A 26,525-nucleotide genomic window follows, 5' to 3' on the forward strand; every position below is an offset into this window, starting at 1 on the left:
CCCTTCCTGGCCGTCCCGCCTCCCTCCGGCCTGCCCGCCGTCTCGGCCGTGTGCTGCCGTCCTGCGTGGGGAGGACGCGGTAACGCTGCCGTGAGGGATGACGCTGGGGCTGCTTCGTTTTCTCGCCGGCGTGGAGCAGTGACTCGGTGTGAAGCGGACTGTTGTGTGCTCAAATGCAGAACGTGGCTGGCTGGCTGCAGAGTCAAAACTAAGTATCCTTCCTGTGAAGGCAGGCTGAGGGAGCCGGGCTCGTTCAGCCTGGAGAATCTCCAGGGAGACCTCACTGTGGCCTTCCTGTGCTTGAGGGGAGCTTAGAGCAGGACCAACATTTTACACGGTCTGATGGTGATAGAACGAGGGGTAATGGCTTTTAACTAAAAGAGGGGAGGTTTATGTTAGATACGAGGAAGAAGTTCTTTCCCCAGGGGGCGGTGAGGTGCTGGCAAAGCTGCCCAGAGAAGCTGTGGTGCCCCATCCCTGGAAGTGTTCAAGCCCTCCTGGTTGTATTGTGGGACTTGTTTGATTGTTTCTATGATAGCTTTATGATCAAAGGCAGTTGAGACAACCGGTGTTGTGAAGGCTGAGGGTTTTGATTTTGGGGGGCCATTTTTAGAACATAAGTATCTTTTTGAGTGTCACTCAATTTGGAAAACTTGATTGGATTTAAGTATAAACATAAGTGAGAATCCTTTGTCTCAGCTTGCTCTCAGGATATTTTACTTTTTGGGGGTAGTTTTTCACATTTCTTTTTCCTTTCTGTACCTAGTAGTTTTTCTTAGAGGGAAGTGAGAAAGTGCATTTACTTTAAAATGAATTTGTATGTCCTTAGAACACAATCACACCTGCTATTTTAAGAAATTTATGGAGGCTGGGAAGAATTAGAAGGACTAAATGTGAGCATAAAAATGAAGTAGTTGTGGTGAAATAGAACTCTTCAGCCATTATTATTTTATTAAAGAGAAAAAGATGGGTAACTAAAACAATTGGATTAATAGAAAATTGCTATTTTAAAAGGTATGAGGCGAAATTTACTTTCACTAGAATTGTCACTGGCTTTTTATATTTTTAGAATCAGGGGCTGTTTTTACTTTTGGAAAAAGCAACTTTGCAGAAAACATTCCTAGCAAGTTCTGGTTCAAAAATGACAAGCCGGTCCATATATCATGTGGAGATGAACACACTGCTGTTGTTACAGGTCAGTATTGGAAGTAGCATGTTTGATTATACATATTATATTTATATACAAATACATGTTTATGCATTTGGACAGCCATTTGTATTTGAATTCTAAGGTAATGTGGAAAGTGGGGAGGGGAGAAGGGACTGCTTATACTGGGGCTGTTGGATGCTTTTGTAGTTAATGTGAGGTCAAAGAGCCATTGTGAGTGAATCTGTAATAATTGAATGCAGCATCTTGGATTTAAAATAGGCACGAGTTTGTTCACCTTGAGTGTTTCCTGTAAGTCTGATGGTGTCCAGTGGACAATCTTAAATATGCAGGTTTGTATTGTGGAAGTGAACAGTGTCTATTGAACTCAGTCAACAAGCTCACTAGGAATCTGCCTATAATAATCTATAAAGCTGTTTCTCTGAAAGGAAGTTCTAAATGATTGGTTTACTGTCAATTGAAAACAGCCCTCGTAAAAATAACACAGAGAACTTCAGAAGATCCTACTAAAATGAGAAATAAATTGCAAAAGTATTCAGAGAAGCTCAAATGCAATACATTGAGCAGTCTTTCTGCATGTTCATTTTCATCTGTTTGAAATGCTGGAAGCAATACTCGTTGAAGAGTTTGCTCTGTTTGTTACATGAATGAGACTACTCTTTTGTGATGAAAACATGTTAATTATATTGACAACTGACTTCTGGTAGATAATTAGACTTTATCTTGAAATTCCTGTGCATATTTCCAGGACTTCTTTCTTGAAGTACATTTACTGTTCATCAATGCTGTGTGTTATATCCTGGGCATTGCTTACTAAATACTTTCCTGAGATTTTCTTGCTGTGTCCCCAACTAGAGTTGAAAATGCTGGATTTTCTAGAATTAACAATTCCAAGCGTGATAAAAGAATACAGATTTCATGGACTGCAGTGCAATTTCAACTGAAATTATACAATGAATTTTTCAAGCCTAACTTCACAGAAGATGAATTATGCATAAATAATTTATGTTTTGAACAAAACTTCACACTTCTTTTTGGATTGAACCTATTCTATTAAGTTGCCTGTTGCATAAAATTAATCAGAATGTAACCTGGGGCACTGGAAATTTTCCTTTTCCTTTTCCTTTTTTCTCTTTTTCTTTTTTTTTTTTTTTCCTTTTTTCAAGTATCCTTTCATATGCTCACACCACTATATTCTCAGTTCAGTCTGGTCAATTGAAATTCTCCCAGCATATACTCTTGCCAGTCCTGTTAGCCTAAACAGCAACAGTCCTCGAATTCCCTGTGTCCCTGTAATAGTGGCCGCTCGAATACAGCTTTGGAAGAAGTTGCATGCAGCACCGTTTCTCTACTAACTCTTATCCCTATTCTCCCTAGTATTTCAGTATATTCTTCAAATGTTAAAAATGCCTCTAGCCTTTAGTCCTGTGGTATGCAGATAAGTCATGAGGGGTACATCTAGATAATAAGTGCTTCATTTTCCCAGAGCGTTTGTGGAGAAGGAACTGCATAAGCATAAAATAAATAAGTCCTCCATACCAAACAGTTTTTTGGAACATTGTAAAGTAGAGGCAAAATTGAAGGTAAAATATTGTGCAGAACTGAACAAAATGAGAGAAACTGCATGAGTCATGCAAAATGATAAAGATGGAAAAGAGGACATCTATGAACCTCATTTGTTCTTCACAAGTATGCATGTGAACCACACGTTTCTGCTGTTAGATGGAGTTGGATGATAGAGTGGAATTAAAGCCTTTTGTGAATGTCGAGGAACTGCAATAAGACCTGGAAATAAAGAGCTCCAGAGGTGTGTGGTGGTAGTGAGTTTGCTGGAAGGATGCAGACTTTGGGAGAAACAAGGAGCTCCTTGAAATCCAGCTGAACCTGACTGGAAGAGAGAAAAGAATTTCAAGCAGGTGTGTATTAATGCATACTTCATTTTAATTTCAGTCTTTATTTACAGGTGGCATTTCCCACACCATTTTTTTTTCCTCCTCTGGAGGATATGGTGGGAACTATGTATTTAGGGCACAAAGATAGATTAAAACAATAGAAACATGTCAGATTTACACTAACGTGTTATACTAACATGCCTCAGCAGTCATAAGTAAAACAGTCATGCAAGCTGATCAAACATTCCTTATAACTGGTTTGGGATGGGAAAGACAGCTGTATCTAGCAATTCATTGAAATGAAAATGAAGAAAATGTGCAAGAGGTAATATGCAGCATTCTGATAAAATATGCAGAACATTTCAAATACTTCTTTCATGTAATCCAAAATCAATATTCCCCTATGGCTTTTAGAAAGAAAAATGTAAATTAAGTATAAAAAAAACCTCTGGTCCTTGGCTTTCCATGTCAGGAGTTGCAGTCCAAAATAAGTTCTATTGACTCGCTGTGGCTACAGGTTGGAATAGTGAACCAGTGATCACATTTCTTGCTCCCATTCCTGTATTTTTTAGCCTGAGAACACTTAATTTCCTGCGTCTTTTGTAACTGCAGGCTTTGGAAAACAATTTATTCATCCTGTTGGGAGATAGTATGAAGTAAGTGCCGTTAACCATATTTTTAAGAATCTCTTCCTAATGTCATTCTATTAATAATTTTCTACAAACCTCTTAATATTAACACTTGTCTTATTGTTTATAGGCCTTGATTTGAGTATACTAAGCAGATTGCTCACATTTGATCAAAGAGACCAATTCTGTTCACAAGGAGGAAATGGTGGAAGGTGCATCTTCTGGACTCAGACCTGGAGAGAGTTGAAACTCCCAGTGCAAGAGGGCAGAAGGAAACAGATTCATGTGGACACAGCAGTATATGTGCATAGCTTCAAGTTATGTAAAGCACTAAATATTCAGCAACATAAACCAAAGAGACATTGGAATCTCTCTGGGTCTTTAGACATCAAACTCCATCTCTTCTCTCTACCTGCTGGCAAGCCATCAGAATATGGTTCATAACCTTTTACAGTTAGCTGCAAGGGGAAAATGAAGAATATCACTACGTTTGCATTAGTTTTTCGTATGGATAGGGGCAAGCAACATACTGCACTGTTTTTGTTTGTATGATGCTAAATATCTGAAGCATGACTGTTATTACCTCTCAGTAAAACTTTTGAGAATATTGTGACTTGTCTAAGAAAACTGATATCATTCCCATTTTCTGGAGCTGTATTTGAATTGTATATGAATTCTTGTTTACTCATGAAATAGCACAAATAAAAAAACCAACATGTTGCTTGGCATATATTGAAATTTTCTTCAGATAAAACTTGACAGTAGAATCTAGTAATAATTATTTGAAGTCGCTGTGTACTCTACCTGTTTTAGCTCTCTTGCACACTTATAGCATGTAGAAACCATGGGGAAAATGCATGGAGCACAGATGGCTGTCTGCTATTATCATTGAGTATTTCAGCTTCCTCTGAATTCCTCAACTGCTGTATGACTGCTTTCAGCCTGGCTTCATGGACCAGGGCACCACAGGACAAATGGAGTTGTAAGCAATCATGGTTGTGCTGGCAGCCACCATATGGGCTATTTACTAGTTAGGAGATGCTCTCTTTCTGAAGTCTCACAAAGTTCTCTGTTCTGAAAGATATAAGCATCTAGTGGCTTCTGTTAATATATCCAAATTAGTGTTGGTGAAACATCCACTGGTGATGTGCTTACGTCTACATGCTTTGGGGAGGTAGCCCAATCTTGCATCTGGGGAGGTGCAGACTAGTGTTAGGTGGACTGTTTTGATGATGTAAACATACAAGTTGTTTCTTTATATCTTGCTGTATCTGTTCTTTTCCCTAACTGTACTGTATATGTCTTCTGTCTGCTATACCAGGTGGCCACAATCTGTACCAAAGTGGATGCAAGAATCATAGACTCACAGAATGGCCTGGGTTGAAAAGGACCACAGTGATTATCTAGTTTCAAACCCCTGCTATGTGCAGGGTCACCAGCCACCAGACCAGGCTGCCCAGACAATGAGTGATTTGAGTTTGTAAGGTTTTTAAATGATCCTTGCCTATTTGTCTGCTGCTAAAGTCGCTCTCACTTCAGTATGTCTGTGGTGATGACTGCAGATAACTCAGTACTCAATTATGAAAATAGAGCATTTTGCAAAGCTCTGTAGTGTTTCTTGGCCTGCTGAGATTCCATCAAATGCCTGTTTTAAACCTGTTTTGCTATACAGACCTAGAAACATTGCTTCATTTTAGGCGTTTGGTAGGGTTTGTGTGTAGTGCCTATTACTTTTTATTCAATGTCTGAATTACCTACTTCTCAGTTTTCTTTTTTTCTGCTACACTGCTGAATGCTGAAAGCCTGAAATTATCAAAGGCTGTCATTCAGCTGGTAAAGAATATAACAAAATTCTGCTCGTCTGTTAAGCTTCTTGTCTTATAAAGCAGTGTTTGAGAACAAAAAGATTGCTATAAGAAACAGCAGATTATGGGATTTAAAGCGTGACCTGCTGAAATTCTGAATGGGTGAAGGAGAATGTGATTTAATTGAATTATGGCAACTTGGTATCGTATTCCCATGTGACTTTACAGTGCTTGGCCTTTAAAATGTATGTAGTAGGGCTACAAAGATGCATATAAGAGTGTGGGATGCCACTTGCCGATAAAAATTCTCTCCCTTAAGATGTGTTTTGCTTTCAGTGATATACCTCTGCATATGTTTTGGCATGGTTGCGTTACCAAAACCAGGGTGGTGATATAAATGCTATTAGTGAAATGTGGTAAGTGTAGCCTTGATCTCAGGCTTTCTTCCATTTCAGCTTTACTGGAAAGACATAGTGTTGACACGTAATTGTCAAATCGAACAATTTGATTGAGACGTTAGGTAATAGTTAATGTTTGATTTTTTTTAAATTACTATTTTTATTTTAAATTTGTGGTAATATTTGAGAAAACTAACGGATTTTTGTAACTATTCTTACTATGTTTTAAAAATCTCAAAATCATATTTTTAGGAGGAAGTTGTTCACGCAGAGGGTGGTGACGCACTGGAACAGGTTGCCCAAGGAGGTTGTGGATGCCCCATCCCTGGAGACATTCAAGGCCAGGCTGGATGTGGCTCTGGGCAGCCTGGTCTGGTGATTGGTGATCCTGCACATAGCAGGGGAGTTGAAACTAGATGATCTTTTCAACTCGGGTCATTCTATGACTGTATGATATTTCAGAGTCTCTTTAAATCACATTCAGAACATTCACAAGGATCTGATGCTAAGGAAGTACAGACTTAATATTTTGGTATTATTGTGTGGAATTGCTATTATGCATTGTGTTCATGCAGTAACTGATGGCTAGGGTGACTGAAAGTTTATTTACATCACAGTTCCATGATGGAATCTAACTCACAAATGCAGAGCATCAGCAAAAGTAAACAATCTTGTTTTAACAGTTATAAAAGGGATTTTGGTTTGTTGGTTGGTTTTGGTTTATTTTTTTGACAAACCAGCTTCTGTTGTTTTGCAGTTATTTCTATTGGAGATGGGATTTTATCTTTGGATATGATGTTCGCAGTTTTACAAGAGCCATTAATTTAAAAAATGAAATAAAATGATATGAATTAATTTAAGGTATTGTTAATAGTGTGATGTGGCACTCTGATCTGCATGTCCAATGAGAAAACTTTCATCTGTTCATTTATCATCCTCTTAGAAAAGTGGGTTATTCTGAATGAAAACAATTCACTGCTTGTGATGTCAAACCTGCAAATTCAAAAACATGTCATGCAAGTTTCTGAAACACAACTTTAGCATTATTCCTTTTGAAGGTTTCTAATCTCATGTTTTCATATAGGCACACAAAACTCCCTGACTGCATGGTGTTTTACACATTCCTTCTTTATAGACAGAGTACCAGATTAATCCACAATGAGAGATGCAGAGAAGAAAGGCTCTTGTCATAGACATATTTGTCCAAAGGAAAACCCATCTAATTTGTGAACACATTTGAAAATTTATCATAAATTATGTTGTAAAGAACTGTGATTTGCAGGTCATTTTAAGAGAGGACATTTAGCAATTAAATATTGTCCCCCAGTAGACATCAGGATAAGCTGAGAATCGCAAATGTTTGTTTATATTAATTATATTGCTGCATTATTGATGTCTGTGTCTGAGGTAGAGGTGTGGGTGCTCAGTTAAATGCACCCTTACTTTGTCAGTAGGTCTATAGAGACTGCTAAGTCTGTCTGAGAGCACTCCTTTTTTATTTTCTGATGAGTGCTTTATCTGAGCAGTAGCTTAAGGAAAGGGTGCTTGTTCTCCTCTTTTGTCATTTCTTCTGCATACCTATTTCTTATTAAGTACATCTACAATGCAGTACTTGCTGAAAAATCAGGTCATACACATGGCATTGCCTATTTTTAAACCTTACTTTAAAAAGTATATAATAAATAGCAAAATGTATGTATGCACCTCATCTTGTATGAGATATTCAAATGTTCGTGGATTCTGACTGTGCCTTCTCTTTCAGGGAATGGTAAACTTTACATGTTCGGCAGTAACGACTGGGGCCAGTTAGGACTAGGGTCAAAGAATACTGTCCACAAACCAACATGTGTTAAAGGTTTGTTTAATTTTTTTTTGTCCTTTTGAAAGTTTGTCATTGTGAAAAAGTGCTTTATAAGTTGCTGCTCCAACATAACTGTTCCAATTTCTTTACTCATCACGCGTAGTATATTACTGCTTAAGCTCCTAAAGGTAGTTTAAAAGAAAGCCCAACTGCTCTTCTGTTAGTTCCAGGTTCTGGGTCCTTTTGTGTCTGAAAATTATTTCAGCTACATAGCATCCAGTCTTTTTAGTTTGTTTTAGCAAGTCTACGATTTGTCCAAGTGGTGATAAACGTAGATACGTTTGTATGAAGTATAAAAAAGCAGTAAAATGAATGCCCATCTTCTTACTTGCTTTGTAAAATATTTTCACTGTATTCTGTTACCTTTTGAATCTTTCCTCGCCAGTTTTATCTTGCCAAGCAAAACTGAGGCAGTATTTTTTCCCTGCCTTCTTATGTATGTCCAATAATACCTGTCCCATTAACACACCCCTTTTCATCATTACATGTTTATTCTCATCCTTTCTATTAGAGGATCAGTCTCTTAGCTTATTCTTTAAAAATGAATTCACCGTGTTTGTTTAAACTTTTCTTCTTGATTTATTTTATTCTACTGTTCTTTATCTGCTTCTCTCTCTATTTCAGTTCAGAGGGAGAATGAAAATACTCTCAGGTTCTCATCTTCTGTCAGCCATATGAGAGACTGATTCTTACATTGGCTCAAATGGATTGGGTGTCAAGTTTTGTTTTACTGTCAGGTTGCAACAGACAATAAAAGACAGAGAGAAGATGACAATAATTCCGAACAGTCCTGGCTTCCACTGAAAAAAAGCCACAAGGGGGCTATCTTTCTTTTCCTGGCAGTAGGCAGCAGAAGAGTGTTCTGGAGCTTTTCTCACTAGCTTTCAGGCATTAGTTAGCTTTGGGAATGGAGTTGCAAATGCAGTGTTTCCTTTTCTGCTCCAGCTGTAATAATTGTGGCTGCTCATTTTCTGACAAAATCATTCTGGGACTTAACTGGAGACTAATGAAATTGGTTATGAAAAACTGCCAGCTATATATATGATTGATTAGCATAAGTGGGAGGAAGGTTAGGGAGCACAAGCTTCTGGTGAACTGATCAAGGTTATTGCTGGTGTAGGAGGCAGAATGTTGGGATATGAAACAGCAAATTAATATTGTAAGAAGAAACCAGTATTGGAAATATCATGATTCCTGCCTGGTGCTGAGGGCAGGTGTCAGGATATGTAGGATTCTGAGTTTGGATAATTCCTATTTGTGTCTTTTTGGCATCAGAGACTTCATCCTTAAGTAGATAGATTTATGTAGTGGCTTGGTAGGAAAGAGAAAGGAATTTAACCTGAATGTTATGGTGCTGACGAAGATTGATTTGAAGGGATTGAAAAGGATTTTGTGAAAGGAATTATGTTGTTGTCTTTGTCAAGGATCAGTGCAGTGGAAAAAAATTAAAGATATAATATGTAAACATAATGCTTTTTTAATAGCTTGAGTATTGTATACTGAAAATGGATATGGCTGAGCAAAGAAAAAATGTTGGCAAAGATTAAAAACTGAGGAGAAGATGGAAAAGTCAGTGAGATTATTTTTTCACTGTTTCTGAGTTGGAATGCACTTACCATGGGGTAAAACCAACACTTTCCCACCAAAATAACTCTTGAAACATCCTCTTGTGTACGTTCCCAGTCTTTCATAGTGACTAGACTGCAGAGAAGAATATGCATGGATGGATGGTAATTCAGCTACCACTGAGGTGGGATGATATATCCAAAACCTAGAGATAGGACCAGCCTTAGGAATTGCAAATTTAGTAATTCGTAGAATGACAGCGTGACAGCGTAGAGCAAAAGTCTATCAAGAAAAGTAGCTGTGCACAGTGAGGAAGATATGAATGATAAGACAAAAAAAAAAAAAAAAGAATGAGTTAAATATTTTAATTAGCAAGAGAAGCAAAAGTGTGAATTAAAAACATTACTGTTAATGAAAGTTGAAGAAAGCTCTAAGCGTGCATTTTGTTCTGCAAATGGATGTATTCTTTAAGGCATAGCCTAAAAATAGTAATTCTGAGTGTGGCATTGGGATAAAGTAACCATCATCAAGTCACCAACCATCACCCTAACCCTAATCCTGGTTACTAAGTCATGTGCTAAGATCAAATGGCCAGCCAACCTTGTAGTCATTCTGTTGGTAACAATATGAAAAAAAATCAGTTTTCTCTAGAGCATTGAACATGGTGTTGTTGAGCCAGCTGTCAGCTTGTTTGTAACTTTCCTCCTCCTTTCACTTTAATTCATAGCTTTAAAACCAGAAAAAACAAAACTTGCTGTTTGTGGAAGAAACCACACTTTAGTTTACACAGGTACGTAACAAATTATGTACATATTGAAGGTAGATTTTTTCCTTATTTTAAATGCAAAAATTACGTTGCTAACCCTAGACCTGCACATCAATGAAAAAAGGAGAAGAATATGCTGTTAAAATTTGTTGTTTTTTTTTTTAATATCCAGATCTTTGAATGCTTGAATTATTCTGGAGCGCATTTCGAAAATCATGTTCTATAGGAATTCACTAGCTTTTATCTCTGCTTTTAACTTTTTATTTGTGTTTGAGGTATGGTAAACAATTACCAATATTTCATTGAAGCCCTTTGTGTGCATAGGAGTATTTTTATATATCTGTACTCAAATTTACCTTTGACAAGGATTGCATTCTTATGAGCGTGGAGTTCTGTATTTAAGTAAAAGCAGTAGAACATTATGTTATGAAGCCTTCGAAGTATGTTGCATTTTATTTAGACACGGCAGTCTGCTATTTCATTGACAAGTTACTTTATTAAACTATAAATAAATAAACTGTAAATTTAAATTAAAAAAAATGTTTCGAGAGAGAGCAAATTATCGTCACAGTTCTAAAATTTATGTAGTGGAATAGCCATCTTTGTTCTTGCAATGCTTTAGAGGTAATGTTATAAAGAGAACTGTTGATTATTATGGGGTTTACATATGTGGAGACCCAAAGCACAGTAAATAAAACTATTAGAATAAAACAGAACATTTTAATAGCAATTGAATATGCTAGAATGCGCAGGGTAAATATTAGTCACTTTTAGTGTACACTCTAGCTGAGTAATTTGTGGCCATTTTTATAGCAGGGACCATTTGTAAGTTGTATGTCAGTTTGTTATCACTTTTGTGTCTGGATTTATGTTATTTATTGACCTTGTGTTTTTCATCATAGATGATCACTTTAAATGTGAAACACGCTAAAATTAAAAATATAAATTTGAAAGTTCTTTTAGGTGAAAGATATTAATCATCAACTTTAACTTCAATTGTAAAATTCTAAAGAAAAAGTAAGATCAAGCTAATTAAATTGAAAGTGATTTAAATATTCAAATGAGTAAAATATTTTAAATAAAAATATAAGTAAAAATATATTTCATTCCTATTATTCAAAACTGTCAAGTTACACATCTCTTTAATTTTCTTGTCCGTGTCATCAGTCTCCATTTTTCCCTCATTTTATTTTAAATTAAATAAATACTTAAAATTATATTTATTTTTCAGATCAGACTCCAAAATGTTGGGAAGCACACTCAGTCTATGGATGTGTAAGGCCTTTAGACTGTTCTGATCTAAATGCCTGCAGGATAGCCTACCTGCTAGTTACAGCAGGAACATTCAGTGTCAACTCTAGACTATTTGAGAGCAATAGACCCCATACTTTTTCTTAAAGCTTTTCTGTAGAAAATTAAATGACTTGCTGCAATTTCTCTGACTTTTTGCTGCCATTGAGAATATCCTCATTCTGTGTATTACGTGTGCTTTTCTGTATGCAGAAAATGGGAATGTGTATGCTGCTGGAGGTAACGGTGAAGGTCAATTGGGATTAGGTGACACAGAGGAAAGGACCACATTTCATTTAATTAGTTTTTTTACCAACCAGCACAAGATCAAACAGCTAGCTGCTGGATCATACACCTCAGCAGCAGTAACTGGTAAGAGCAACACCTAAGAAAATCTGTTTATGCATTCAAGCCTGGTGTTCCAGAGAAACGTTTATTCTGGTTTCTGTCTGCATGTATGTGTGTTTTCTATGCCTCCCTGTCTTCTTTCCTCACTAAACCTTGGATTTTTTTTATAGCCAATTGCATATTTCAGTACAATACGTTGAGGGGTTGCTTCTGAATAGCATCCTACAATTTTTGTAGGTGTGCAGTGAGGTCTCAATCCCTACTAGTTACTAAGAATCCATACAAAGGAAAGACAGTATAAATAGATTCAAAGTGGGAAAAACTCCAATTAATTTCTAGGAAAGCCAGCTAAAAAAAGAAACTGAGCTTCTCTAATTCCACTTCTTACTGCAGTTATTTTGGTCTACTGGTAGAGGCTACACAACTGTGTCATTACTAATTCTGAAGCAGCCTGAGCTGTTTCTTCAATGGCAAAATTACATGGTGATGACTTGATGAAGTCTACACGATTAGAATACATTCGGCTGTTGTATGCGTATATTAACCTGTAATTTCTCCAGTCCTGTTAAAAGGAATTGTTTCTGTATATATTTAGGATAAGTTACTGGGGCTGTGATTTCAGAATGTGACAAAGCATCAGTAGATAAAAAAGATATACTTTACTTGCTCCTCTTTTTTGTATTTTTTGTGACAATTCATAGCATCCTCATAAGATCTGTAAATGAACTTTGAATGAGTGTGGTTCCAACCAATATCTTAGTAACATTGTATATGATAGTTCTTTACTCACAGCCTATTTCCCACCAATAAGAAATAAGCCAAGAGAAGGCCTTACCTCTTCTAGAAAATCTTAAGATTTTTCATATTGTTCACTACTTTTTTTTTGATTCTTCCTGCTGCCTTTGGTCTTTGTGTCAGCAGAGGCTGGTCTTAATAAACTTGGAACACCTGATAGTTTAAGGAAAACAAAATAAAGCTGGCCAATATAATAACCTGTGAAAAGAACCATAAGATAACAAAAAAAAAAAAAAAAAGTGAGATGTGTACCAAAGTCAGAACAAAGTATAAGTTTGGAAGAACAATAAGTAGTGAGGTGCTACCAGAAATTACACTAAGTCTTCAATTCACTATGTTTTAATGCTGGCATCTGGCAACAGAGTTGTCTTATGTTCTCATTTTTTCTCTTTTCGAAGGAAATTTTTCTCTTTTCAAAGGAAATTCTCTTTCCGAAGGAAAGTTTCTATGTAGTTTTTACTTTTGCTATTTATTGTGTAAGAGGATTTGATCACTTCTGAGTCACTTTTGAAAAGATTAGGGGATAGCCTCATATTTCAGACTATTGTGTTGCATTGTGCTAAACATCACTTTTTGTCTCTGAGATAATGACATTTAGTAGTATTGTACATAGAATTTATGAACTGCTTCTTGAATAGTTAAATTAACTTTTTATTAGTGTAGTCCTGCTTTTAAATCTATTAACTGTCTGTGTCTTCACTTTAGAGGATGGGCAGCTTTTTGTGTGGGGTGATAATTCAGAAGGTCAGATTGGCTTGGCTGACAAAACCTACGTCAGTGTCCCTTGTCAAGTAGATATTGGAAAACCCGTTTCCTCTATATCCTGTGGATATTATCATTCTGCCTTCATAACAGGTAAGCTAATGAGAATGGAGGTTAGTGAAGACAAGTCAGTGGTCCTCAGATTGTGGTCTTTATAAAGGTAGCTAATGAGACATTTGCTGCTTTTGAAACTATGTAAGCAATAGCAGGCAGGTAGAAGAGAAAGCCATTTATGTGGTTATGTGTCACACAGGGAGATTTTATAGAGAGATGTTCTCTAAAATGAGGTTCCATATTACTTATTTGGAAAAGTTACGTGTCATCTGATCTATAATGTACTCTATATTTAATTAGAAATTCCATGAAAAAATATTGCTGTAAATATTCTGCATATGCACAATGATTTACAAAAAAATATTAGGAAAAATTACTATCTTATCACACACAGCATTATTTTCATGAAGGTTATGACAAATGTTGATTAATACTACTGTTTCAGTAGTCCAGCTTTTCTTGAGATTATTCTTGTTCCTGCATTGATAAAATAATCATCTTCATCTTTCCTAGACATAAAAATTTGGAATAGAGTTACTATATTTTAGGGAAAAAATAATCTTGTTTGCTAGCAGAGCAATATTGTTGTAAAAGTTTGATGTTAAGGCTTAAGTTTTGAAGTCAATTAAACAGGCAATATACAATACAAGAAGCATACACTACAATGAGTTGGTGTCTGATCTCCAAGCCAACCTGCCTCTTGACTGCTTTCCACCTCTGTATTTTTTCACCTTTTTTTTCCTTTACAAAGTGATGATGCCACTCGTCTTTTAACAATGCTAATGTGATTGAATTAGTCAGTCAGTATGGATGGTATTAGAAGTGTGCAGCTATGAATTCCTCTCAGCCTTATAGGTTTACATTATTAAGATATACAGTTTTGTCCCATTAGAGTAATTGAAGATTTCAAAGGATCAGTAGTTTTCATTGTAAAGCCTTTAATGGGTACCCAGTAACCGTTCCATCAGCTACTTTTCTCAGCTTACTTGATAATTATTACTTTCCCACATACAATATCTAGCTTTCTGAGAACGTACTGTTAACAGAATGAGACCTTCTTCAGATGACTAAGTATTAACTAGATGTTATGCTGGTAGTATGGAACTTTTATTACAGATGTTTTATTACTGTAAAGCATTTAAGTACCTCTGACTGGTCAAGAGGTCAGCAACTGCTAGAAATTCCACAGCTTCCTGAACTTGAAATAAAAGAAAAAAAATGTCCTTACTTCAAGGATGGAGTAAGAAGGTGTGTTTTTCTGCCTTAGAGTTCTGCCAAGAACTGAAGTTCTGTGATTCTGTCATTCTTACAAGATTGCAGTGGGATGTGACAAAAGCTCTCATTAAAAGAAGGGCTGAGGGCAAGCGTCTAAAAACAAGGAGATAGCATGTGTTGAATGCTCTGAGAGAGCTGAAATGTTTAATGGAGAGGGCTGAGAAAAAGGAATTATGAATTAGAGAAATTGAGCCGCTTAAAATGTTAATAAGATGATAAACTGGTTTTCAGCTGTGAAAACAGGAACTTGTTGAATGCTGCCTTAACAAGCCTGGTGCTGAGGTGGGCAGTCTTAATTTTCAGCCTCTAGTATCTGCAAATTCTGCAGAAAAATTAAGCCTGGCTGCCTTGTTGTTCACCTTTTTTATGGTGAAAGGAGGAATATTTTTTGATATTTTTTCTTTGTGCCTTTGCTGACAGTTTTCTTTGACTGATACCTTAAATAAATGGAAGTTTAGTTTTGGACTTTAGTGGAAATAATCTGTTGCACTAATGTAGGTATATAGCTGGACAGAACTTAAAAACAAAGCTCTGTGCATTTATTTAAGTGCACCATAATTACACATTATTTTAGCTGTGATGCTAGCCATTAAATTATGAATTTGGAAATTCTGTGAGCTGAGTCTGAATGCAAATGTAGTTACTCTTTTTTTCTCACAGCCTAGTTAGGAAGGCATTATGCTGTTAAAGAGTTTTGTGTGAAAAAGGAAAAAGATTCTTTTACAGTTTACAGGATTTTTTTATTTCCTATTGAAATTGCTTGTTGTGTACTTGCTAGACTGCCTCCAAACAGTGGTTGACATCCTCAGCATTCTGCCTCTCAGGGATGGTAAAACATAGCAAAATGGATAATTATGTAATACTGTAATATTCATATATAATAGAGATATGGGTTTTTCTCCCTAAATTTCCAGTTAGTCATCAAATTATGCCTTAAAGTATGCTTAGAAGTTTGCATAGCAGGAGTTTTCCATGTGTTTTAGATGTACAGTTTGACCTTGTACGCTAGAACTGGTAGTAACTAGTGTTTAGTACTTAACAGTAATTCAAGTATGTAATCAATATTAGTTCCCTCGACATCTATGCAAAGGAACTTTCCTAGGCCACAGTTATTACTATGGAAGACATGGAAGAAACTGTTAATAGAGAACTTTCAATACCTGTTACTTACCAGTTATTACAGTACTGTAGTATTACTACAGTTTGTCTTTTTAAGCACGACATGCTTTGAGAAGTGTGCTATCTAATATGTATAGTATATATGTAGCATGGATAGTATACTATCTAATAAAACATGGTTGCAGGATATAGAACATGATATATGTTGCCAGGTTGAACTGATGAGCATTGGCTCCCTTTTTAAACGTTTTTGTATTTGACATAAACTGTATGCTGGATAGGCAGACTGATAGGATCACAGGAGTGTTTGGGTTAAAATGGATGGTTAATGAGGGCACACTAGAGCACATAGTGTGGTCACAGAGTGCCCTCTCCAGGGCAGGATGTTCATTAATAACAGACAGTCAAGGAAAAGAAATGAGCAAAGATAGCTTTCTGTTGGTGTGTTCTTTCTCTTGACATCTTGCTGTGAGCTAAAGCATAGTGAAAGCAGAAATGTACCTCACTAAGGAAAGTTCAATATGCGAGGATGACAGAGGGCTCATATGAGAGTAGAAAATGAAACAACCAGTAGACTTACTTTGAATGGAATGTCCTTAATGTGCACATATGCTGCACTCATGTAACTGTACTGAAAATTTATCTGTGTTTGACTCAATCTTTTTTGTGCCTGATAGCTATTCTCCATAATTTCCAGACTACCGTATGATGTAAAATGATGTGTAATATGTTCCAGAATTACCTTAGTAAATGGCCTTCTCTTTGTCAGCTGGATTATTAAGTTTAAAAAATATAATAAACTTGACTAGTTTGGGAAGTCAATGGTAGTTTGACCATTTCTCTAATCCTGTTAATTAGATTGTAATTGGATTAATATTTACTGTGCAGTAGTGTTCAAAAAATAAATAAATTCTGTGACCTCTTTGAAGAGAATTGCATACATAGTTAGCTAAGTGCTTTTCAGGGTCCCTGAACTTGTTCCTAGAAATATGAGGGCTGTTCTGAAAGTAATGCCTCCTGTTTTATTATATTGGCCCACAATGTTAGAGGCAGATGTTGGCGGTATGACAGTAGAGGTTGAACCTTCCCACCAGTATTCCATAACATTTTGTTGCCGTGTGACAGATGGCAACAGAAGGGCAGTCTGACACAGTGGAAGTGTGTATGAAGCAAAGGTGCATCATTGAATTCCTCCATGAACCCACTGACATTCATCAACACCTGCTGAACGTTATGGAGACCAGACAGCAAATGTGAGCACAGTGAGGTGATGGGCAGTGTGTTTCACCAGTGGTGACAGTGAAGTGGGTTGTGTCTGCTAGTGCAGATGTTGGAGTTCCCATGGAAATAAATAGGAGGCATTTCTCTTGGAGTGACTTCCTTACATGACAAGTCCAAGAATATTAAAATATTCATACTTGCCTTCAAAAAGTGCTTGTTTTGTTGTTGTTTTTGTTTGTTTGTTTTTGACAGTGTCTAATAAAACTTCACAGTAGGAGCACTGACACTTCTTGAATCAATTGAATGTTTTGGTTACAGTAAACCTCACACTGTGGTTGATTTTTTGCTGTTAATTAGGCTTAGTATTTTAGAATTAAAAAACTGCACATAACTGTAAAGTATCAGTATTACTGAAGTCTATTCAGAGTGTTTCTGCACATAAAAATGAAAACCAGGATTAAAATAGAAAATCAGACTGAACAGAGAACCATAAACACAGTACATAGTGTTTATGTACTGTGTATATTTCATTATGAAATATATGAAATATACTTTTCTGAGATAGTCTGCTCTTTTTTTAAAAAATACAGACTATAATGACTACAAAACACCTCTTAGAAGAGTGTGGCAGAATGCAAAAAAGGTATTTTTTTCACAGATGCATGCAGATAAATGAATTGTTGTAATATTATTGATTTCATTTAAAATAATTTGTGTGTGCAGGAAAGAGAAAATATCATCAATTAAGGAGAAAAAAATAACATGTTGGTAATGAAAAACTAAGAACAGCTGGGAGGATGTTTTAGTGGTCACAAGCGTGGTACTTGAAGGACTACTAAAATGATTGAGGAACTGAAGCATTTCTCTTATGGAGCTGGGCTTGTTCAACCTGGAGAATAGAAAATTCAGGGAGTTCTTATCAATGAATATAAGTATCTGAAGGGAGAGTGTAAAAAAGATGGAGCCAAGCTCTTCTCAGTGGTGTCCAGTGATAGGACAAGGCAACAGTTACAAGCTGAAACTTGGAGTAGGTGATCTCCAGAGGTCCCTTCCAACCTCGGCCATTCTGTGGTTACGTGATATCTGTGAATCCATGCCATTGTGAGAGACAGAAATGGTCTTGGAAAATGTAGGAAACATACAAAGTAGTCTGATTTTTTTTTTTACTAAAGCAGGGGTCTAATTTCATAGGTCTTGTAAGCTTTAGAAATAAATATTGTGCCATCAAAGTTTGCTTCTAAATCTTTTGTGAAAATGCTGGGTTGCAACTTTGTATTGATGATTGAACCGATATTTCATTTAAGGCAGGAATTTGTATTTTTATGAAAAAAGACCTTATTACAGATTTTGTGCTTTCAGTATGGAATACATCCTGAATGAATGCTACAGATTCTCCCTACTGGTAAAATTCATTGAAAATGTATCCTCAGGCTTTATTTGAAGAAAATAGATCATAATTTTGACCTTTTTCTGTTTTGTTTTTTTTTTGCTTTACTTGGACTGACACCAAGAAAGGTAACATACATCAGAGATCAGTGTAACAGCTCCAGAATTACTTCCTCTGAGAGGATTTGAGGAGAAGCACTGTTTTATTAAAACACATGGTAGCTTAAGGTTTTTCTGAATGTATCAGGTTCCCATTGCTCTCTGGAACTTCCTGAGGAGGTGAAATGGAAAGGGAAGTGCTGGCCTTTTCTCCTTGAAAACTGATGGCAGGACACATAGTAACAGAATTAAGCTGTTCTTCTTACGGAGGGTCCTGGCAACAGCAGTCTCTGTGCTGCTGTCTATGCACCAACTGCTGTAGTCACTGTTCTGCAATAGAGTGTGAGTCAAGAGCCAAGCGCCATGAAAGAAAAAAAAATGTCACTGACAAGAGTTTTCCAGGAAAAACAACTTTAATTCATATACTAGATTTTACCAGATGACTTTAATGAAAACATGATAGTAACAAGTTGTCTCATACTTACACATAATAAAGCTGCCTGAAATTCTTGCTCAATTTTCAGTTGTGCCAAAGATAATTTTAAATGAGCATATTGGTTGCCAAGCCACTCTCCATCATATTTGAAAAGTCATGGATACCAGGCAAAATCCCTGTGACTAGAAGGGAAACATGACTCCCATTCTTAAGAAAGGGAGAAAAGAAGACCTGGGGAACTACAGGCCAGCAAGCCCTACATGTGTGCCTGCAGATGCCATGGAGCGGATCCTTCTGGAACCTGTGTTAAGGTACATGTGAGATAAGGAGGTGATCTGAGATAGCCAGTATGGCTTCACCAAGGACAGATTGTGCCTGACCAACCTGATGGCCTTCTATGATGGAGTCACAGCATCAATGAACAAAGGAAGGGCAACTGATTTCATCTACCTGGACTTGTGTGAGACCTTTGATGTGGTCAAGCACCACATCCTCTAAATTGGAGAGATATGTATTTGAAGGTTGCACTGTTTGATGGATAAAGAATTGGTTGGATAGTCATAGCCAGAGGATTATGGTCAACAGATCTGTAGGGACCAGTGATGACTGGTGTCTCCCAGGAGTCCATCTTGAGACTCATGCTATTCAATATCTTTATCAATGACCTAGTCCAGAGGGACTTAGGCTTGGAAAGTGATCCCTCAAGAGTCTAACGAGGACAAGTACAAGATGTTGCACTTGTGTTGGTGCAATCTCAGATATGTATATAGACTGGGAGAAGAGCACATTAAGAACTGTCCTGCAGAGAAGGACTTGAGAATTCCAGTGGACAAAATTTTGTAAAAATATTTGTAAAGACCTCTCGTTATTTTCCTGAACTTAATTTTGGTGAAGTTATTGCCATGGAATCACTGTTGTTGGACATGTAACTCATTTATTGTTGTCTAGACCTCACACAGTTTCACGTCAATTACTCATTTTTTTCCTTTTTTTTTTTTCTGTATCTCACAAGAAGAAAGTGTTTATTTTCAATCAATACTTTCTGTTTTAATTGAAACACTTGCAGACCATCTCAGCTGATAAAAATAATGAATACAGAGGGGATAATAACCTCTCCAAAAAGGATGTATATGGTTGTATTTTTCTCTAGTGGTGTTCCTTGCAGACTAAAGATTTGTGTTAAAATTTTGCTCCTCCATATCCCATTAAAGTATACTGCTTTGCACAACTGTTTAATCATTCTATAAATATGTTCAGTTGTCCTGTAATTTTCATATACTTTTCTGTATTACTGACTTGTGTCTGCAGCTGTCTTGACAATGTAACCTTGCTTCTGAATGCTTTCCTGTTCTATATTTTTACAGGAGATGGTGAACTCTATACTTTTGGGGAACCTGAGAATGGAAAGCTGGGGTTATTGCCTGAGCAGTTAAAGAACAGTAGAGTCCCACAGCAAGTACTGGGAATTATGGAAAAAGTTAATAAGGTTGCTTGTGGTGGAGAACACACAGTGGTGCTTACAGGTATGGTATTTAAATGCTTTTTTTTTTTTTTTTTTTTTTTTAAACTCTGTAATTTAGTAATCTCAATTTACTTCGAAGAGCTTACTTACATTCTACCAAAAAGTAGAACTCTGTAATGCTCCTAAACAGAAGACCATTGTACATTAAACAGGTCAAAGTCCACGTGGTGGTTAACCTGAGTAAGTATAGGTCTGTGCTGCACTGTTCTCAACCTTCTATGCTGTGCTTATCCTTTTGCTTGAGGATCAATTTTACAAGCTAATTGTAAAAGAAGAGCATAGCATGCCATGCATGGTTGGAAGCCCATTCGGTTCCATACAGCTCGGGATTCCCGTAGTATGAAGAAATGTAAGATTATGATAACCTCTTTTTATCTATTGTATTAGCTCTAATAGATACCATTGATGAATAAGACATAAGAGACATTGATCACTGCTGTTGCCCAAGGAAATACTAGCTTGTTACAATCACTATGTTCAAGGAAGAGATTGCAATGTAGGACCCAGGGAAGAGTAGAGAAGTCAGTGTGCCTTCCCATTCTATAAAGCAGTTTGTGTTTTTTTAGTAATCTGAACAGCTTTCCTTGTGACACCTTTTTTAAACCTAATTATGTATCTTACTTCTGGGAGCTTTTGGAAGCTCCAGTAATTCAAACAGAAGACTCATTCCTTCTTCTGCAGCTTTCCTGACCATCCTATTTGAGCTCATCTGCTGGTCAGAATTTCTGTTTTCATTAGATTTGATAACTGTAAAATACTATGGAAGCAGAAAAAGGGAGTTTGACCTGATGTGCAGATGATTTCAAAATTGTTAGTTTTGGCTTGTGATGAATTCCATGGCTGTATACAATATTTGCAAGTAATCTTCTACCCAAACGCAAAAGTTGTAAAAATCCGTAGGTTTTATGAGTCCTTAAATCTGTATTTTGGAAATGCTGAATAGTCACCTATTGTCAGCCTGACAGAGTGCCTTCATGATTATGTAAGCAAAGTTTCTAAAATATAAAATGAAAATCTAACTGCAGGGAATTTTAAGTAATTTGATGTGATATTGTACTGCAAGCCACTGGAGAGATTAAAGGTGGAAGCAAAGGGCTGGAAAAGGTTATGTGTAATGATGAGAGAAGCTGCAAGATTCTAGGTAAATCAAAGCTCCTTTGAGAGGAGGAAATAATAGTAGTCAATCCAAAAAAATAATGCAAACATTTGTCTACATTTTGAAGCTTTTGTCTCCAGCATACAGTCTCACCCTAGCAGTATTCTGCCATAAAATAAATTTCTTTGCATGAAATCGGATTATCATTATTGTGAAAAATATTACCATAAATTTGAGGCTAGCATGTGTATAAATCCTAGAATTATTTTATGAGTTATAAAGTGAAGTTCAGCAAAAAGAATTAGATTATCATTATTGATTTTTTAACCATAAACTTGAAGCCAACCGATACTTTGTTTTAATGGTATTTCATGTGATAAAAATTCATTAAAACAAATGACTTCTACAGAGATTTTGTAGGAGATTGTAGACTTAGATGACATCAGCATTATAGTTAAATCTTGCAGGAAGTAAAAGTGGAACATAGAGGCAAACGAAATGCAAAACAAAACAAAAAAATGATGACAAATATAGTGAAGAAAATACCATAGTAAGTCAGTGTGTTACTATGTAGAATTCACTTACATATGGAAATAGATGCTGTAATTGAAGGTACATAAGAAATACAGTGCTGGCTTAGCTGGCAGTAGATCAGTTTCGAGCACCAGTGGATCCATTTGAGTCAAGAGAAGAAGAAAACAATATCCTCTGACAAAATATGTATGGCTAAAGATTGATAGTTGTTTGTTAGGAGTGAAAGGTCAGGTAGAGAATTTTTAATGTAATCCTGCTATTATTATTATTCAGTGCCTAGTAAAATTATGGAGAAGATTATTCTGAAAGACACTGAAAAACACTTGAAAGACAGTGCAGTCACTGGTAAAAGCCAACACTGAGCAGAAAGTCCTGCTTAGCGAACTTAATTTCCTTTATGACAAAGTTACCCACCTAGTTGACCAAGGAAACCCAGTAGGTGTAGTCTTTTTAAATTTCAACAAAGCTTTCAATGCTGTCTCTCATAATATCGTTCTGGAGAAAGTGTTACGAATACAGCTAGCTACAGTGAAATGTTAGCTGATGGGGTGGGTGTGAAGGGGTTATAATAAATTGAGTTACATTTAAATGGTAACTAGTGGGGTTCCCCAGGTCTCAATTTTCGGGGCAGTTCTCAGTGTTTTTTAAAATGGACACAGGAATCAAATGTATACTAAGGAAGGTTGCAGAAGTCACTGAATTAGGAGGAGCTCTTGAATCCTTTGAGAGTAGACAGGCCTTGCAGAGAGATCTTAACAAATTAGAGGGCTGGGCAATCACCATCCACATGAATTTTAACAAGTGCCAGATTCTGTACATGGGATGAGGTAACTCTTGTTCTGTGTACTGGGAGAGTACTGAGACTGGGAGATGAGAGGCTGGAGTGCAGTCCTATGGAAAGGGATCCAGGATTTTTGATTGATGGCAAGTTGGATCTGAGTCAGCTATGTGCCCTGGCAGCCAAAAGGTCCAACTGTACCCAGGGGTGTATCAGGGCCAGCACTGCCAGCCAGAGAGGGGAGGGGTTTTCCTGCCCTGCTCTCTGCTGTGCCTTGAGCAACATATGCACAATGGATGCCACTGTATAAGGACATAAAGCTATGAGAGATCATCCAAAGGAGGGCTACAAAGATGGGGAAGGGTGTAGAGGATAAGGTATGAGAGCAACTGAGGCCCCTCGGTGTGCTCAGCGCAGAGCAGAGGAGCTGAGGGGAGGCCTGATGGCGGCTGCAGCTCCTCACAGGGAGCGGAGGGGCAGCGCTGAGCTCTGCTCTGTGTGACAGCGACAGGGCCCGAGGGAACGGCATGGAGCTGTGTCAGGGGAGGGCAGATGGGGCTCAGGGAAGGGGTCTGCACCACAGGGCAGTGGGCATGGAACGGGCTGCACAGAGCTGTGGGCACGGCCATGAGTGCTGGAGTTCTGGGAGTGTTTGGACAGTGCTCTCAGACATAGACTCTGATTTGGGGTTGTCCTGTGTATAGCCAGGATCTGGATTCTATGATCCTTGTGAGACCCTTACAACTTGGGTTATTCTATGATTCCTTGATTTAAAAAATGACAGTAGTGTACATACATTATAGGCTTGATATCAGAAAAATAACTTTGAATAAACACCGAAGTATGTGTTGCATCCCAAGATGAAGTGATGTGACCATAAATTCAGAGTTCTGATGAAGGTTATAACTACAAAGAGGACTGGAAACAGTGAGCTCCTAAACTAGTACAATTTTGAAGAAATTCTGAATTTCATGTATCTTTTGAAAATAAATGCTGTTTGGCTTTTTAGTAACACTAAATGCTAATGCTAATACAGTTTTCATCTTTTTGTGGTCTTTCCAGTTTTTCTGGGTGTTTTATTTTACTCTTCAATAACAAAAGTTATTGGCTATTGTGTATTTCTCCATTTCATTTGTCTCATTTGACATAGGAATAGAATAGGAGAAAATGTGATATGTAGAAACTGTTGTACATCCTGGTTTATTTCTTGTCATCAGTCCTACTTAGGGTCTATCAAATTAGAAGAAAGCATAATCCGGTTATCTTACTGAGTATGAGACAAGTTTCTTCCTGACTGTCATACATAACTAGTCTGTTCCAGAGCACTTCATTTAATTTCTTTCTTATGACTGTCATTTCTACTTTATTAGTAATTTTGTATTGTTATATGGGTTATTTGACCAAACTACTGTTGGAAATCTCCCCAGTGGTGTGTCAGAGTAAATAGTGGAATGTAAGTATGAAAATAATTTCATTTTTTTAGTCTGAAATTACAAAATGGGAAACTTTTTTTTTTTTTTTTCCAGAGAATAAAAAATAAAATATTGCTAACACTGATAGCCATAATAATTAAAAAAAAAAAAAAAGCAAACTTTTTAAAATATATGTTTTAGAAATTTGGAATATGGTATTGGAAACCATCTCTACAACTCTTACTGTTACTTCTGCCTTTAATATTTGTATTTGGTATAGAGAGTAAAGGGAATAACAGTTAAAAATCCAGTTGCTGCAAAAGCTCCGTGTCTTTATCACAGGAGAAACTTACTCATTTCATGACAGTCTGTCAATCAGTTCAAGATCATACCCTCATCTCAGATGATTTCTTTTACTCAGAGTCTAAAAGACTTGTTAATCAGGACTCTTGCACATGATTCCTACTGAAAATGAAAGCTTTGAGTATCATCACTTTCAAAAGAAATTTGAGAGCAGCAATCCAAATTGTGTACTTTTTCATTAAAGCTTTTAAGAAGTTAGAATAAAAACATCTTTTGAATCTAGAAGGGAAGAAGAAACAGATGATTGGGAGTGGCCTTAATATCTCCTCCTGCCCTCCTTTTTTTTTCTTCAGATGATGACAGTTTTTTTGTAAATAATCCTCTCTATGAAAGGATATGTTACCTCCTTTTATGCTCTGAAGGGAGGGAAAGCAAAGATGTCTCTTGAAAAAGAAGATGTGGAATAGTCCTTCAAGACCACATCATTTGACATTACAATACAGCACATTAGCGTCTTAACATGTAAAATGTTGGATTTTTCATATTCTATCCCAAGGTCCTTTAAAAGAATAAAAGAACCTTTTCTTTAAAAGAAAAGAAAGCCAAGAGAAACTTTTGAAAGAGAATAAAAGGAAGAAACAGCTCTCCTTTTTTATGATAGAACTGAGAGATTGTTCAAACCATATAGGATTATCTAGATTTTTCAAACCATTCTTAAGTCTGTATACTATTTATACTGAAATCCCCAAATCCTATTACTAGCTGTGGTAAAACTGAGCATTACATCAACAGCTGATTTTTAAAGTAACATTTTTCAAAACGAAAGCTGTAGTATAGCTGAATAGCTCATTGACAGTGGTAACGTTCAAGTGAAATGAAATGAAGATATATGGAGATCTGTGGGCATATCTGTGTTTCTGTTATTCTTCTGAAGGTTCGTCACTTTGTATGTAGCCTTAAATATGTAATTAGGGATGCATGGATCAGAAAAAAAAAGACTTGGTGTGCCCTCAATTCTCTCAGTAAATAGATCGTGTTAAAAAAAAAATCTGAAATCTATATTCTTGATTAGGAAAATTTCATGTATAGTGACAACTGTCACTGAGATTAAGGAGTTGCTATGTAATCCAGAGGATGCCTGTAAAGGTAGACTAAACCCTTTCAAACACAGTTAATTGGAAATATCCCTGCTCTTCCATATATATATATATATATATATATATATATATATATATATGTATGTATATTCAAAGTCAAGGAGAAGCAGTCCCAGTGCTCAAGAAGCCAAGGTCTTTCACTTTCTTTCCTCTGAGTGATGCTAATATGACTGAGCCATCCTCATAGATCAATGAAGAGTTGGATCTTCCCCTCATGCTGCTGTGGTCACATGTCTTTCCTATCCCCTTGTATCACTCTGGTACTGTCTTCACCATTCCACAGGAAACCGTATCAGTTAAAATGTAGAACAAAACAAACCTGGCTTACCAAGCTGAACTGGCTTTCTTTGCAGCCAGGTGAACTGCAGAGAAAATGTAAGCAGGATTTAATGGAGAAGTGACATCTGCCCCGTTGGTGGCAGTGTGTTCCACTTGTTTCGTATTACCGTATCACTATTAAGACTGAGGACAGGAGGGAGGCAACAATGCAACTGTATCCCTTTTTGGATTCATGTTATTTCCAAATTTATTTGCAACATCTAGCTCAGAATGAAGTTCAACTCTGTCTTTTTGTCACAAAGTCTTTGAGATTGCTTTGCAATAGGCTTTTGTTTATCCCCGTTTCTGCTAAAAAAGTGAGGTTTGGCCTCATTTAAGAGTGTAGTAAAATTTTTGTCTTTCTATACCTTGATAACTGACTAATAAAAAATGTTAGGAGAAAAATGTAGGTAGCCATGGTGCAGAAAAGTAGAAGAAAAATTCATTCATCTTATAAAGGCAGTCTAAGTTGGTTTTGGATTGCTCTGTTCTCATTGTCAGTAGCATCCGGGGAAAGAAAATAGTTCCTATACTT

General features: G+C 36.7%; 1 protein-coding gene across 1 annotated transcript in view; it reads left to right on the forward strand.

Annotated features, from left to right (window-relative positions):
- Positions 1 to 26,525, forward strand: part of RPGR (retinitis pigmentosa GTPase regulator) — a 45,166-nt gene that overhangs the window by 457 nt on the left and 18,184 nt on the right. Inside the window, exons 2-7 of the mRNA XM_090123859.1 lie at positions 1,070 to 1,195; positions 7,655 to 7,747; positions 10,047 to 10,109; positions 11,589 to 11,747; positions 13,224 to 13,373; positions 20,235 to 20,393. Coding sequence (XP_089979985.1) covers positions 1,070 to 1,195; positions 7,655 to 7,747; positions 10,047 to 10,109; positions 11,589 to 11,747; positions 13,224 to 13,373; positions 20,235 to 20,393 — 750 coding nt within the window. The remainder of the gene's footprint in view (positions 1 to 1,069; positions 1,196 to 7,654; positions 7,748 to 10,046; positions 10,110 to 11,588; positions 11,748 to 13,223; positions 13,374 to 20,234; positions 20,394 to 26,525) is intronic.

Source organism: Phasianus colchicus, chromosome 1 (genome assembly GCF_987193195.1).
Source record: "Phasianus colchicus chromosome 1, bPhaCol1.hap1.1, whole genome shotgun sequence".
In the NCBI taxonomy this organism is placed as follows: domain Eukaryota; kingdom Metazoa; phylum Chordata; class Aves; order Galliformes; family Phasianidae; genus Phasianus; species Phasianus colchicus.